The sequence below is a fragment of the Herpailurus yagouaroundi genome, unplaced genomic scaffold, assembly GCF_014898765.1.
Source record: "Herpailurus yagouaroundi ecotype Mexico unplaced genomic scaffold, PumYag 212, whole genome shotgun sequence".
Taxonomy (NCBI): domain Eukaryota; kingdom Metazoa; phylum Chordata; class Mammalia; order Carnivora; family Felidae; genus Herpailurus; species Herpailurus yagouaroundi.
Window position 1 is genome coordinate 1778637 of NW_024412443.1, and position 15536 is coordinate 1794172.

At 57.1% G+C, this 15536-nt stretch overlaps 1 protein-coding gene across 21 annotated transcripts in view; it reads left to right on the forward strand.

Moving 5' to 3' along the window:
- The first annotated feature begins 7434 nt into the window (after positions 1–7434).
- The window catches only part of OBSCN (obscurin, cytoskeletal calmodulin and titin-interacting RhoGEF), a 158580-nt gene continuing 150478 nt past the window's right edge, over positions 7435–15536 (forward strand). For 15 of the 21 annotated variants that reach the window (XM_040454418.1, XM_040454425.1, XM_040454432.1 and 12 more), the window contains exons 1-3: positions 7436–9859; positions 12880–13886; positions 15046–15315. In XM_040454418.1, coding sequence (XP_040310352.1) covers positions 12908–13886; positions 15046–15315 — 1249 coding nt within the window. In that variant the 5' untranslated portion in view covers positions 7436–9859; positions 12880–12907. Of the gene's footprint in view, positions 9860–12879; positions 13887–15045; positions 15316–15536 lie in introns of all 21 variants that reach the window. The other 6 variants (XM_040454439.1, XM_040454421.1, XM_040454422.1 and 3 more) reach the window with 1 other exon arrangement.

Sequence of the window (15536 nt, forward strand, 5' to 3'; positions counted from 1 at the left end):
ATCAGGAGCCCTGTATTGGCCACACCGACCACGAGTGGCACTGTGTCCCGCTTGAGCTGGAGGCAGAAGCTCATGGTTCTTATCAGGTTTTAGCAGATGTTCCTGAAGCGTTGGCTGTATGCACTGAGGACAACTCCGGAGATTAGAAACGTTTTCTCTAATAGGCTCTCATCACTTACACCTGGTTTGCTGCAGGGCTGTCCCCGGAAGTGGGCCTCTGCACCTGCTGTTTGCACTAAGGTCAATGCCCATGGTTCTGGGACAAGGCCTAGGACCCCTGCTGCCTGGACTCCGCACCCCAGGTGTTGCGATCTGGTTGTCCCGGGCTGTGGCCTGCTGTAGGGACCATAATGTGCACCCAGGGCTACTACACCCAGGGTGTTCAGCACTACATGAGCCATGCGGGGTATGTGGGATCTGGTTGTCCCGGGCTGTGGCCTTCTCTAGGGACCGTAATGTGTGCCCAGGGCTGACTGCACCCAGGGTGTTCAGCACTGTGTGAACCACACGGGGTTGGAGATGGCAACTGATGGGGGAGCTTCTCCATTGGTCTCTGGACACACCAGCCTCATCCCAGCGCCGATTGACCACATTCAGCCTGAGGACACAATGCACCTTTCAACATTCTTTACAATATGTGTGACCTCCCCTTAATCTTGGTTATAAAGTATTTTCAAAGGCCACAGGAGTTTTTCCAGTGACATGAGGCACAGTCTTTTAGCACCAGGTAATTTCTGCAAGTGGCTGATGCTTTGGAAAGCAAAAAAGCTGATTCATTAAAATGCTCAGCATTTACAGGGGCACCTGGCTGGCTCGGTCAGTAGCACATACAGCTCTTGGTCTCAGAGTCTCGAGTTCAAGCCCCACGTTGGGTGTGGAGCCTGCTTAAAAGAATGTTTGGCACTGACAACATCCATGCTACAGTAGTGGTTTCTCAGGATGCCAACAGGGTGAAGATGTGAAATTTGGTGTTTTTCAGTGGCTGTAAGGAGTGCCCGTGGGTGTGCAGGCGACAAGATCTGTTAGCTTATCTTCGCGGTTTTATTTTCCACAAGAGTCACACGTGTCCTCAGGGAAATTTTCTGTTACAATTGCAGTGCCCCTTGAGGTTTTACAACAGATGGGTGTGTTGGTGTTTTCCGACAACATCAACCAATTCTCTGATTCTCCACGGATGCCAGCTGGGGGTCCAGCAGTTTAATTCAGCTCTGGCCCCATCTCTGTGGGACCCACAGGCTCGGGGATCCATCCCACAAGACCACCCCCACTTCAGACGCCAACCCCAAGTCCAGACATCACCTGTGCTCTGACCCATGGGTGACAGATGAGAGGTTCCCACGGCCCCTCCTCGGGTTTGATGAATGTGCTGGAAGGACTTACAGATCCTAGGGAAACGCATATGGAAAACTTAGCGGTTTCTTACATAGGAAAGGATGTGATAAAGGGCACAGATGAACAGCCAGATGAAGAGGCACACGGGTGAGGTCCGGGAGGGTCCTGAGCCCAGTGGAGGCGTGCCCCAACCCAGAAGCTCCCTGAACCCCCCACTACTGGGATCTTTGGGGTCTTTGCCACATAGGCACAAGGGATTGTGATAGCTCCCTAGGGGATGGGGGTGGGACTGAACGTTCCAGGCTTCCAGTCAGGTCTCCATCTTTCTGGGGACCTGCCCCCACCCAGGAAGGAACCAGCCAGGAGTCGCCTGGTTAGATCAAGAGACGCTCTGTCACCGGGAAATCCCAAGGTGGGAAGGAGCTTGGTGTCAGGACCAGGATGGAGACCAGATGTGCCACCCTCCTTATGCCACAGGTCCTGAGCTGGGCAGTAGCCCACGCGCCGAGCACCTGACCGTGTGCACACCTGCTTTTCCGGAGGACTCAGTGATTGCCTCTGAGTAAACCCAGCAGGGGTTGTCTAACCCTTTAGAACCCTTTCACTGAATGCTTCACTGTGAGGATGTGAGAGTCATGGTTTCAAGCATGCGGGCGTGGCCTTTCCAATGCCAGGTCAGCCAGGGTGCTGTGCCCGGACACCACAGACCAAAGGTTGTGAACACACTTCTTTCTCAGGGCTCTGGAGGCTGGAGGTCTGAGACATGGTGTCTGGTGAGGCTGATTCCTGGTTCACGGATGGCATCTTCTGGCGGTGTCCTGTGGTGGAAGGGGCAAGGGTGACCCCTTCCTAAGGGCACTGATCCCATCATTGGGGCTCCACCCTCAGCACCTCATCACCCACCAAAGGCCCTGCCTCCAAGACTGAGGCCCTGGCAGTATGAATTCGGGGTGGGGGGACCAAGGTATCCAGGCTGTGGAAGCCAGCTCAGGTCCCAGGGTGGTGCTGGGTGCCTGCTAACTGGCCGCTTAGTCTTAAGCCCACGTGCCAGTCCCTTCGGTCTGTGCTGTGGCCGGGAAGGATCAGGTTCCTTCTGGGATAAAGGGTCTCTAGGTTCTGCTCACACTTGGGTTGTCCCTGAAGAAAGGGTGGCTTGCCCCAAGTGTAGATTCATTCACGCTCTGTCTGGATGGGAGAGGGCACGGCCGACCCCCAGCCCCGCCCTCCCCCAGGAAGGTCAGCAGGGAAGCGGAGGCTTGGCCTGCCTCTGTGTTCGGCTCAGTGAGCGTTTTCCAGATGATAATGTTTGCTGCACACTTGTTACTCGCTGGACATAACCATATGAGGCCACACTCAAAAGCTAGCAGGTGGATTCAAAGGGCCCGTGTCCTCAGCTAGGACCCCACGTAGCCGGCACTACTTAGAAACGCGTATGTATTGCCCAGGGGAGCAAGTCTTCCCAGAGGCCAAACCTACTTCCTTAGGAAGGGTGTGCCCCAGCGCATGTCGCGGATAAGCTTTGCAGACCCCTGCACACAGACTCAGCTCCGCAGACAGGAGGCTGTGCTGTTTGGGGTGCGGCTGGAAGAGCCCAGGGGCTTGAGTGAGCCCTGCACGCACCTGCAGAAGCTCGGGTCATTTCGGTCGTGCCGCTGTGCTCCCTTCTCTCCGGGCCTCGCTGCCGGCAGCAAGGGCAGTAACTTAGAAGATTTGGGGGCCTGCACCCTTGCTCTTGCTATGGAAACTAAAATGAAGTATCTTTGGGAGGAAAGGAGGGGGATGGGAGCCGGTATCCTCCACAGTCAGGGTTTCTCCTGTTGGACGATGCGCGGAGCCAGAGAAGCACACGGGCGGGAGAAGGAACGGGTTCAACGGCATCCATCAGGGGCTACCCAGAGGCACGCTTACAATGCGGGGTGGGGGGGAGTAGGAGCAGATGGGTGGGTGGGGGGCTCTGCTCTCCCCACCTGAGTCGGGCTGTTTGCATGGGCTGGTGTCCCCGCCCCCTTCCCCGGTGCAGCCTCAGCGCCCTGGGTGGGGGTACAGCCTCAGCGCCCTGGGTTGGGGTACAGCCTCAGCACCCTGCGGTTGGGGTCGAGCTCATTTGCTCCAGTAGATCTTACCTTGTTCCTGAAATACTCCTGGGGAAAGTACACTTGAACCTGACTGGAATGAGTTGGGGGGGGGGGTCCCTGGAAGCCAGCAGCGTGGCCCACTGGCGTTCACAGAAGCCTTGTGGAGAACTGCGTTCCTCGCCCCCACCGGCCACCAGCAGGACAGGAGGGGGGGACCCCCCATACCCAGGTGACTCGCATCATCACCTGTTTTTCCAAGAATGCATTTTTGTCTCTCACTTCTTTCCTTGCAAAGAAATACATGCTCGGGGTCTGGAGTCAGGTTAACACGTGGGCATGTTGGGTTACAGCACAAGGGTGCTGGTGCTGGCCACCATGGCCTACTGACGGCTTTCAGCTTCCCGGCCTTCTGGCCTTTTTCCCAGTCCTGTGGCTTCTGGCGGAGGGTCGGAGGCAGTGTGGGCTGTTGGGCTCCCTTCCTGCCCCAGTGGTGTGCCCCCATGACTCTTGAGGCCATTCCTCCCGAGGCCATTCCTCCTAGGCCTGGGAGGGTTGGGACACAGCCTTCTGCAGCTGAGGAAATCACACGCTTTGTCAGGAATCAGACCAGCTGGAGGCCTCCCCTGGGGCTGAGTCTGGCCCCCCATTTCTTGCACATAGTGTAATTGTGTGACAACTTAGTTTTGTAGCCCTTGGGACCTCTCAGGCTTGCAGCTTCCCTGAGCTCCACTGCGGCAGCTCCCCTGCCCTTGGTGGCAGGGCCCAGGCCTGGAGGTCAGCCGTGCATGTCCTGAAACATGCTCCAGGTGTGGCTGTGGGCATGGGTGGGGCCACATAGCAGTGTGTGCAGGTGCAGAAGGAGACGGGCCCCCACAGGGGTGTGCCCAGGGTCACACAGCAGTGCTGGCAAGTGCAGGAGATGGCCCCGATGGCTTTCCAGGGGAATTCTACCAGACATTTAAGGAAGAGTTAACACCTATTCTCTTGAAGCTGTTCCAAAAAATAGAAATGGAAGGAAAACTTCCAAACTCTTTCTGTGAAGAGTTACCTTGATTGCAAAACTAGACAAAGACCCCACTGAAAAGGAGAACTATAGACCAATTTCCCTGATGAACATGGATGCAAAAATCCTCAACAAGGTATTAGCCAACCAGATTCAACAATACATTAAAAAAATTATTCACCACAACCAAGTGGGATTTACACCTGGGATGTAGGGCTGGTTCAATATCTGCAAAACAATTAATGTGATTCATCACATTAATAAAAGAAAGGACAAGAACCATATGATCCTTTCAATAGATGCAGAGAAAGCATTTGACAAAATACAGCATCCTTTCTTGATAAAAACCCTTAAGAAAGTAGGGATAGAACGAGCACACCTCGAGATCATAAAAGCCATATACGAATGTCCCAAGGCTAATATCATCCTCAATAGGGCAAAACAGAGCTTTCCCCATAAGGCCAGGAATGAGACAGGGATGTTCACTCTCGCCACTGTTATTCAACATAGTACTGGAAGTCTTAGCCTCTGCAATCAGACAACACAAAGAAATAAAAGGCATCCAAATCGGCCAGGAGGAGGTCAAACTTTCACTCTTCGCAGATGACATGATACTCTATATGGAAAATCCAAAAGATTCCACCAAAAAACTGCTAGAATTGATTCATCAATTCAGCAAAGTTGCAGGATATAAAGTCAATGCACAGAAATTGGTTGCCTTCCCATACACCAACAATGAAGTGACAGAAGAGAAATCAAGGAATTGATCCCATTTACAGTTGCACAAAAAAAACATAAAATACCTAGGAATAAATCTAATCAAAGAAGGGAAAAGTCTGTACACTGAAAACTATAGAAAGCTTATGAAAGAAATTGACAAGACACAAAAAAAATGGAAAAAGGTTCCATGCTTCTGGATAGGAAGAACAAATATTGTTAAAATGTCGATACTACTCAAGCAATCTACATAGTCAATGCAATCTCTATCAAAGTAACACCAGCATTCTTCACAGAGCTAGAACAAATAATCCTAAAATTTGTGTGGAACCAGAAAAGACCCCGAATAGCCAAAGCAATCTTGAAAAAGAAAACCAAAGCAGGAGGCATCACAATCCCAGACTTCAAGCTATACTACAAAGCTGTAATCTTGAAGACAGTATGGTACTGACACAAGAACAGACACTCAGATCAATGGAACAGAATAGAGAACCCAGAAATGGACCCACAAACGTATGGGTAGCTAATCTTTGACAAAGCAGGAAAGAATATCCAATGGAATAAAGACAGTCTCTTCAGCAAGTGGTGCTGGGAAAACTGGACAGCAACATGCAGAAGAATGAACCTGGACCACTTTTTTACACCATACACAAAAATAAACTCAAAATGGATGAAAGACCTCAATGTAAGACAGGAAGCCACCAAAATCCTTGAGGAGAAAGCAGGCCAAAACCTCTTTGATCTTGGCTGCAGCAACTTCTTACTCAACACATCTCTGGAGGCAAGGGCAACAAAAGCAAAAGTGAACTACTGGGACCTCATCAAAATAAAAAGCTTCTGCACAGCAAAGGAAACAATCAGCAAAACCAAAAGGCAACGGACAGAATGGAGAAGGTATTTGCAAATGACATATCAGATGAAGGGTTAGTATCCAAAATCTATAAAGAAGTTGTCAAACTCAACACCCAAAAAACAAATAATCCAGTGAAGAAATGGGGAAAAGACATGACTAGACACTTCTCCAAAGAAGACATCCAGATGGCCAACCGACACGTGAAAAAAATGCTCAACATCACTCATCATCAGGGAAATACATATCAAAGCCACAATAAGATAACACCTTACACTTGTCAGAATGGCTAACATTAACAACTCAGGCAACAACAGAAGTTGGCGAGGATGCGGAGAAAGAGGATCTCTTCTGCATTGTTGGTGGCAATGCAAGCTGATGCAGCCACTCTGGAAAACAGTATGGAGGTTCCTCAAAAAACTAAAAATAGAACTACTGTACGACCCAGCAATTGCACTACTAGACATTTATCCAAGGGATACAGGTATGTTGTTTCTTTTTTTTTTTTTTTTAGTTTTTTTTTTCAACGTTTATTATTTTATTTTTGGGACAGAGAGAGACAGAGCATGAACGGGGGAGGGGCAGAGAGAGAGGGAGACAGAATCGGAAACAGGCTCCAGGCTCTGAGCCATCAGCCCAGAGCCCGACGTGGGGCTCGAACTCACGGACCGCGAGATCGTGACCTGGCTGAAGTCGGACGCTTAACCGACTGCGCCACCCAGGCGCCCCCAGGTATGTTGTTTCAAAGGGACACATGCACCCCCATGTTTATAGCAGCACTATCAACAATAGCCAAAGTATGGAAAGAGCCCAAATGTCCATCAATGGAGAAATGGATAAAGAAGTTGTGATATATATATATATATATATATATAATGGAGTATTACTTGGCAATGAAAAAGAATGAAATCTTGCCATTTGCAACTACGTGGATGGAACTGGAGGGTATTATGCTAAGTGAAATTAGTCAGAGAAAGGCAAAAATCATATGAATTCACTCATATGAGGACTTTAAGAGACAAAACAGATGAACATAAGGGAAGGGAAACAAAAATAATATAAAAACAGGGAGGGGGACAAAACAAAAGAGACTCATAAATATGGAGAACAAACTGAGGGTTGCTGGAGAGGTTGTGGGAGGGGGGATGGGCTAAATGGGTAAGGGGCATTAAGGAATCTACTGAAATCATTGCTTCACTATATACTAACTAATTTAGATGTAAATTTAAAAAAAATAAAAAATAAAGTTAAAAAAAACGGAGGGGGACAAAACAGAAGAGACTCATAAATATGGAGAACAAACAGAGGGTTACTGGAGGGGTTGTGGGAGGGGGATGGGCTAAATGGGTAAGGGGCAGTATGGAATCTACTCCTGAAATCATTGTTGCACTATATGCTAAACTAATTTGGATGTAAATTAAAAAAAAATACAAAATAAAACAAGATAAAAAAAATTAAAAAAAGAAAAAGAAGGAAAAGTCCCCGCAAGGGTGTGCCCAGGGCCACACAGCCATGCGGGCAGCTCCAGAAGGAGACGGGCCCTGCAGGGGTGTGCCCGGGGCCACACAGCAGTGCAAGCATGGCCCCCTCCCCTTGGTGCCTCCCAGATGGGCCTGTCCCCTCAGACGGACCACTCACAGCTCAGCCAGGCCCATTGCTCCTGTCAGAGCCATGAGGAGGATGGGACAGTCCCATGGCATGCAGCCAGCATGTGGATGGTCTGGCACACCACATGAGCAGAGTGTAGATGCAGGGAGCACCAAGGAGGCCAAATGTCCCACAAGAGCCCAGTGATGTATGGGCAGGGGCTGCAGCTGGGGGCCTGGGGTCTGTCCACAGGCAGCAGATGGGCTGGTGCCAGGGGTGCATGGCCGGGGGTATCCTGACCTGCAGGTGCCACTTCCTAGAGCCAAACTTGCCTGTCTTTGACAGGGCATAGGGACAAGGGACTCAGAGAGACTTATGAGTGTGAGCTATGGGGGGTTACAGGTCAGAGAGGAGGATGAGCATGGGGGTGAGCTATGGAGGATCACAGGTCATGAGGAGGACAGAGGAGGAGGGTAAAGTATGGAGGGTCACAGGTCAGGGAGGAGGATGGAGAAGGGTCTCCAGACCCCTCTATGGAGGGTCACAGGTCAGGGAGGAGGACTGGAAGAGGAGGATCCCAGGACTACAGGAAGTCAGAAGTCGGGGGGTAACTGCTAACATGCTGGTGTCAGGGGATCATCAAAGTTGAGATCATTCCCAGTCCCCCTGTGGCATCAGTGTTCACAGAAGAGGAAGAAGGACCCTGGAGGGCTTGCCCTCTGTTGGCTACAGCGTGACTAGCTATCTGTGTCTGTACCACCTCAGTGTCCAGGATCTTCAGGCACCTTCTAAGAATGTAGCTTCCCAAACCCCGAGAAATGAATGTCTGTTGAAGCCTTCTATTCTGTGGTTTTATCATGGTGACTGAGCTCAGATTTTGGGCACTCTGGGTGCATCTGGTCTGTGCTCAGATCCTCAGTTTCCCCAGCAGACACAGGGGTGCTGGCTGAGGGCAGGGGTGAAGCAGAGTGTGCATAGAACTCCCATCTTGCTGGCTATGGTGGGTCTGCTTCCTCCCTACCCTCCTTCCCACCTCCCTGGGTGCTCTGGACCCCTGGCCCTTACACCTGGCCGTGGTGAGAGTCAACTGGTGGACACACCTGCAGGAAAAGTCCTCAGATCAAGCAGGTGCAAGGGGCATGCCTGCGTGTCTTCCCCTGGTCCCTACCCTCATTTGGGGTTCCTGAAGGGGGTTTCTCAGACCTGGGCTGCTGGAGGCAGGGAATCAACCACTTCCCAGCAGGTGGGCCCTCTGGGTCCTGGTTAAGCCCCACCAGACAAAGGCTACCTTTCACCCAGGCAGGGCTGGCCTTTTGTCCCTGCTTGTCCCTGCATCAGGGTGATAGCCATGGAGTTGGGAACAGTCTTCCTGGGTCATTTGCAGCACACACATTGTCCTGCCGGCCCACCCTGGGGCCTGGGGCCCTCCCTTGTCCATGGCCAGCAAAGGCCCCTAGCTGGGTTCTCAGGGGTTCCCATTTAAAGGTGCCATGGACACAACAGCTAGGCCAGGTGCTGCCGGAAGCACCAAGGATACAATACCTGCCCTAGGCCTGTGTGTAGCTTCTGGCTGCCCACCTATACCCAGAGTCTGCAGGACCTTCAGACGGCCAGTGCACTTGGCATGTTCCTGGGACCCCTGTCCCCTCTGGGCAGTCCTGGGTGCCCTCTGTGTGGTTTCTGGTCCCCCTCTCCCCTCTGGCTGGTTCTAGTCCCCTCTGGGCAGTCTTGGATCCCCTCTGGCTGGTTCTGGGTCCCCTCTGACTGGTTCTGGATCCCTTCTGGGGGAGGGGTCCCAGGTCCCTTCAAGGTGATCTTGGATATCCTCTGGGGGTCTCAGGTCCCCCTCTCTCCTCTGGGTGGTTCTGGGTCCCCTAGGCTCCCTCCTTCCCTGCACCCCGGGATATTAGTCTGAACAGGGTTCCCCACAAGATGGGGTCCCTGCCCCACCCACATCCCTGCTGTCCCCCACCAAACACCTGGCCATGCAGAGTCTGTGCCCTTTGCTTCCGTGGGGCTGGGGGTGAAACCAAATCCGGGGCAGTGACACCCGGGCTATTTTGGAGTTGGGCTGGGTTGGGCTGGCTGGTGGTGGGGGCGGGCCCAGCCTTCTCCAGCTGACAGCGTCCGCCTGTCCTTTCGTCCCTGTCCAGTCTGAGGACCGGCCAGAGAGTGGGCTGCTGGGTGGGAGCCGTGTCGGTCCTGGGCCCGTGGAGGGAGGTGAGACCCAGCAGCCCCTGCCCTGCCGTCTGAGCCCCCCGCCTGGGTGCTGCTCCCAGCCTCCCGTAGAGACAGGTGAGGAGGCAGGACAGACAGGGGTGGGGGCCATCCTGGGCCTAGCCCCTCTCCTCCAGGACTGCTCTGTTGAAGGTCAGGGCTGTGGGGTACAGTGGCCCTGGGAGGGGGCTGGTCTAGCCAGGCTGTGCCGCTCCTCTGAGGGTTGGAGCCCTGGAATCCAGTCCCTGCAGTGACCTGAGCCCTCATTTGGGGAGGGAGCAGCTGGGGTGTGAGGTCAGGGGGCCATGGGGTGCATCCACCTCCTCCTTCGCTGGGGGCTCCCTGCTGTGAGGCAGGCCTAGAGGTCTGGCCGGCCCTGCCCCCAGCTCTGCTGAGATGGATGTCCGCTGACAGCTGGGGCTATTTTAGGCCTGTTGGCTCAGCAGAGGGGACAGCCAAAGGGGCACTGACACCTGACTCCAGGAAAGAATTTCCCCAGGAGTTCGGGAAGCCGCCAGCCCAAGGGTCTAGGGGGAGGCACAGACTCCAGGAGCTGCCCTTGGAAGTCTTTTCTGGAAGGGTGGGGGCGGGGGCAGCAGGGATTCCCAGGAAGGGACCAGACTCTGCAGTCAGGCTGCAAGTCACTTCCCACCCTTGGTGCATCTGAGAAATGGCCCAGGGGCCCCTGGAAGAGGACCTGAGATTGGCCAAGTTCTAGAAGAGCCAGGATGGAGGGTGTGGGCAGGGCTCAGGTCAGCCCCGGGGACTCCTGGGCTCTAGAGAAATGACCCCAGGTGGGGGTTGGGGGAGTCATGGTCTCCATGTGGAGGGAGGCTCCTGCCAGTGCCAAGCTAGGTCCTCCAAGAAATCAGGAGTCTGAGTGGGGTCTACAGGGAGCTGCCTTCTCAGGCGGGCATCTGAGGAAGGAAGGGGCTTTTCCTGGGAGGCTGGGGCTGTGTCCCCTCCTGAGTCTCCTGTCTCTGAGCTCACTGCTGCATGTATGTGCCCAATGGGAGTTCTGGGGGCCCCCAGAGGGTGTTCCCAACTTGGCCTGAAGGACGGTGGGTGGCTCTGGAGTCCTCGGGCAAGCATTTCTGGAGCTAGGGTTCTACTGACCAGTGGGGATGCCTGCCTGGCAGGGTAGACTCGGAGGCAGCTGTATCTGTGGGAGCCCCCAACCCTGGCTTCATGGTGTCTGCTGCATTGAGGTGGGAAATACAGGCTGTTAAATGAGGAGACAGGCATCAGCACTGTCCCTGGGGGCCTCAGAGGATCTTGGAGGTCTCTGCCCACCCCTGCCAGGCCAGGGGTCAGCCTGTGCACCTGCCAAGGTCCTGGGCTGGCTCCCCCTAAGCACGTGTGGTGATGGGAGCTCCCTGTCCTGTCCCTGTTGCTGTCCTTACCCCCCAGAGGCCACTAGCTGTGGGGTGGCCCCTGCCCATGCCCACTCATGAGCTCAGAGGACCTATCTCCCATAGCTGCACCTGGTGTGTTGGAGGGAGGATTCAGTGTCCTGCTTTGGGGGACCCACCGACTGTGATTCAGGAGGGGGGCCCTGGGAGCTTAGATCTCAGGGGAGATCTGAGTAAGCCTTCTCCAGAGGGACATCAAGGCCCAAGAGGGCGTCCCCAGGGGCGGGGCTCTGGTGGCCACCTGCCCAGGTCCTCCCAGCTCCAGAACATGGCCAGGCCGTGGGGGGCAGGGGCCAGAGGTGCTGACCACACAGTGAGTCAGCAGGCTGGAGCGGTCTCACCTCCTAGAGGGGGATTAAGGGGGATTAGGCCCTGAATCACAGGACATCACCCCACTTGTCCCGCAGTGGGCAGCCCACGCTAGAAGCCCAGCTGTGGATTGGGGAAGGAGTAAAGGTGCTTGAGGCCAGCCCTGAGCCCAGTGGGCTGCTGTTCTTACATAAAGAAGCCGGGGGGGGGGGGGGGGGGGCCCCCGCTCACCACACCCACCTGTGCTGAAGGCCAGCTGGGGCCTGAGGGGGAGGGGAGGCTTAGGCAGAGGCCTGTCCCCTGAGGCTTTCGGGTGGTGCCCACCCCATCCCCACAGGGTGCCTGGCCAGTGGAGCCACAAAGTCTGTAGAGTGACAGGGCTCCTGCCAGTCAACCTGGCCAGACCCTTCCCAGGGGACTCTCTGCCTGTCCTCCCTGGGCTCACTGCTGACTGTGTGCCCTCCAGATCCTCCTGTGGCTGTTCACAGTGAGGGGGTGTGGGCAGCTCAGCCAGTTAGGAAGAAGTCACCTGGCAACAGGGTCTCTAATCCTTCCCTGCTCATCAGGGTTTTTTGGCAGGGGAGGGGAGGAGGCATCGCAGGACAAGTGCAGGCAGCTACAGGTGGGAAAGGCCTCTGTCGTGGGCACTTCCTGGGGCGAGGAGGGTTGAGCTGCACCCGGCAGGATGTGTGGCCCAACAGCTTTGGAAGATGAGTCACCTGGAGGAGGAAGTGGGGGGACAAAAGGGGACACGCAGGGCCAAGGGCTCAGAGGAGAGCCTGCTGGGAGATGGGTCACCTTGGGTGCACTCCCACCAGAGGCCAGGCCCCGTCCAGGTGTGGAGAGCTGAGTGGCAGTGATATAAGCAGACTGGAGTTTCAGACTCCAGGAAGCAGAGGTGTGTGGGGGACGGGAACTGGTCACCAGGAAGCAGCTGGAGTGGGCAGGGGGGAACAGGCAGGTCTGTGTGGAGAGGTACAGCATGGCCCCCAGGGTAGGGAGGACCCTGGTGCACAGAGAGGAGCGCCAGCCTGGCTGCTGGTGTGCTGTTTTGGGACAGGTTCTCAACTGGACCTGAGTTGGGGCGTAAGGCTAGAGCTGGGGGGACAGGAAGGAGATATGCTCACCCATTAGAAAAGCCCGTCGAGGGGTGCACCAGACTCCAGGTGCCCAGAAAGGGGTAAATCTGATTTTCTGCACCACTGTGCCTTCTGGTAGTTCTACCTGCGCGTGGAGGTGGGGGGTGGAGATAAGGCCGAGAGGTGTCCACCCTGGGTTAGACTGGGTTCTTCAGGGACAGTGGTTGGGAAGCCGCGGAGGACTCGGACAGCACCTGCGGCTCATCCCCACTATGACCTTCCCCCAACCTGCTCTCAGGTCCGTCCCGTCGCCCCCGCCCCCCACCATGGATCACTCATTCAGCGGGGCGCCCCGATTCCTGACCCGGCCCAAGGCCTTTGTGGTGTCGGTGGGGAAGGACGCCACGCTGAGCTGCCAGATCGTGGGCAACCCTACGCCGCAGGTGAGCTGGGAGAAGGACCAGCAGCCGGTGGAGGCGGGCTCTCGCTTCCGGCTGGCCCAGGACGGCGACCTGTACCGCCTCACCATCCTGGACCTGGCCCTGGGCGACAGCGGGCAGTACGTGTGCCGCGCGCGCAATGCCATCGGCGAGGCCTTCGCGGCCGTGGGCCTGCAGGTGGACGCCGAGGCCACTTACGCCGAGCAGGCGCCCCACTTCCTGCTGCGGCCCACGTCCATCCGCGTGCGCGAGGGCGCCGAGGCCACCTTCCGCTGCCGCGTGCGCGGCTCGCCGCCCATGGCCGTGAGCTGGGCCAAGGACGGCCGGCGCCTGGGCGCGCCCGACGCCCCCCGGGTGCGCGTGGAGGCCAGCGGCGAGGCCAGCGCGCTGCGCATCCAGTCCGCGCGGCCGCGCGACGAGGGCACATACACGGTGCGCGCCGAGAACCCGCTGGGCGTCGCCAGTGCCGACGCCGCGCTCACGGTAGACGCGGACCCAGACGCCGCCCCGCCGGGAGCCTCCACTGCCGGGCTTCTGGCGCACCTGCAGCGGCGTCGGGAGGCCATGCGCGCCGAGGGCATCCCTGCCTCGCCACCTGACTCTGGCACGCGCACCTGCACGGTGACTGAAGGCAAGCACGCGCGCCTCAGTTGCTACGTGACGGGCGAGCCTAAGCCAGAGACGGTGTGGAAGAAGGATGGCCAGCTGGTGGTGGAGGGCCGGCGACACCTGGTGTACGAGGACGCTCAGGAGAACTTCGTGCTCAAGATCCTCTTCTGCAAGCAGTCGGACCGGGGCCTCTACACCTGCACGGCGTCCAACCTGGTGGGCCAAACCTACAGCTCCGTGCTAGTCGTCGTACGAGGTGAGCGCCTTGCCCGCGGGGCCGGGAGTGCACGGTCCCCGCCCAGGTCGCTGCCCGCAGAGCGCAGAAGCAGGCGCCTCCCCAGTCCCGCCCCCACCTGGAATGGAATCCGTGCTGGAATCCTGAGGCAGAGCTGTTGGCGGCTCTAGCCTCTTCGGGCCCAGGAAATGAGGGCGACACGGATGGCCCTCGACCTGTCCTATTGTCTTTGTGAGAGTCACATGAGTGAACAAAGCGCTTTGTCCTAAGCAACCCCTCCTCCTGAGACACTGTCGGGGTGAACCAGGCCCTCCACCCCAGTGACAGGTTGCCAAAGGGGTCTCCCAGTCAGAGTCCGGGAGAAAGGCAAGGGCTGGGGCGGGGGCCGAGCCGGGTTGAGCCAGTTCACAGGTTCCCGTTGAGGATCCCTGGAGGGGTCCGGGGCTCCCTCCGGGTTCTGGAGGGAAGGAAGCCCTGGCAGGCGACGTGATCAGGTCCTGCGGGCAAGTTGGCGAGGCTCCTAAGAGCAGAGACTGACCTCCACTTCTAACCCGCTGTAGGATCTCAGGGTGCTCCGACCTTCAGTGCGCCCCCAGGCCATGGCCCACGCGGAGGAAACAGCCCGGTTCCTTGGGGAGGGGGGCTGCACGGGGGGAAATGCGCAGGGCAGCGGGGCCTGGCCCACAGCCGGTGATCAGAGACTGCAGTGATCTGGAGCTGGCCCCGCAGCCTGGCTGCTGCGTGGGCGTGGGTGTGGGCGTGAGTCCCCCGAGCTTTGCGCTGGGCTGCTGCCTGCGGGCCTCGGTTCAACTTTTTGTCTTCAGGACATCTCCTTCTGTTTAAGGGAAAGGGGCTCTTCAGGTTCTGTGCCCTCGCCCGCCCCTGTCCCGCCTCCATCCCCCTACCTCCCTACACGCTTCCCTGCTGCTCGCCTGCCTCTCCACTCCCCCCTGCCCCGTAGCCCCCTCAACCCTGCCCTGGTTCCCCGCCCCCACGCTCCAGCCTCCCGCTCCGAGCCCCTTAACCTGCCCCCCTTCCTGCCCTCCCGCGCAGCTCACCGCGGCTCCATCCCCACGCTCTGCCCCCTCCCCCCTCCTCTGTCTCCTCGAGCTCTCTTCCCTGCCTCGCCGCTGCAAGCATCCCGCCGCCCCAGCACCTCTCACGCGCCTCCTCCCCGCAGAGCCCGCCGTGCCCTTCAAGAGGCGACTTCAGGACCTGGAGGTGCGGGAGAAGGAGTCGGCCACGTTCCAGTGCGAGGTGCAGCTGCCGTCCACGGAGGCCGCGTGGTACAAGGAGGACACGCGTCTGTGGGCCAGCGCCAAGTACGGCATCGAGGAGGCGGGCACTGAGCGCAGGCTCACGGTGCGCAACGTCTCAGCCGACGACGACGCCGTCTACATCTGCGAGACCACGGAGGGCAGCCGCACGGTGGCAGAGCTCGCGGTGCAAGGTGGGAGGGGTCGGGCGGGAAAGGGGTAGGGTCCTACGGGGGGGGGGGGCGGGGTCATGTGGGGGTGAGAGCAGAGGTCCTGCGGGTGGCAGCATGGGTTGGGGGGGTAGGGGTCCTGCGGGTGGCAGCGCCGTGCTGGTGGTGAGGCCTTGCAGGAGGTGGGCAGCGATCAGAAGGGGCTGGGCAGGGGTCCTGCGGGATGCGGACAGGGGTCCTGTGGG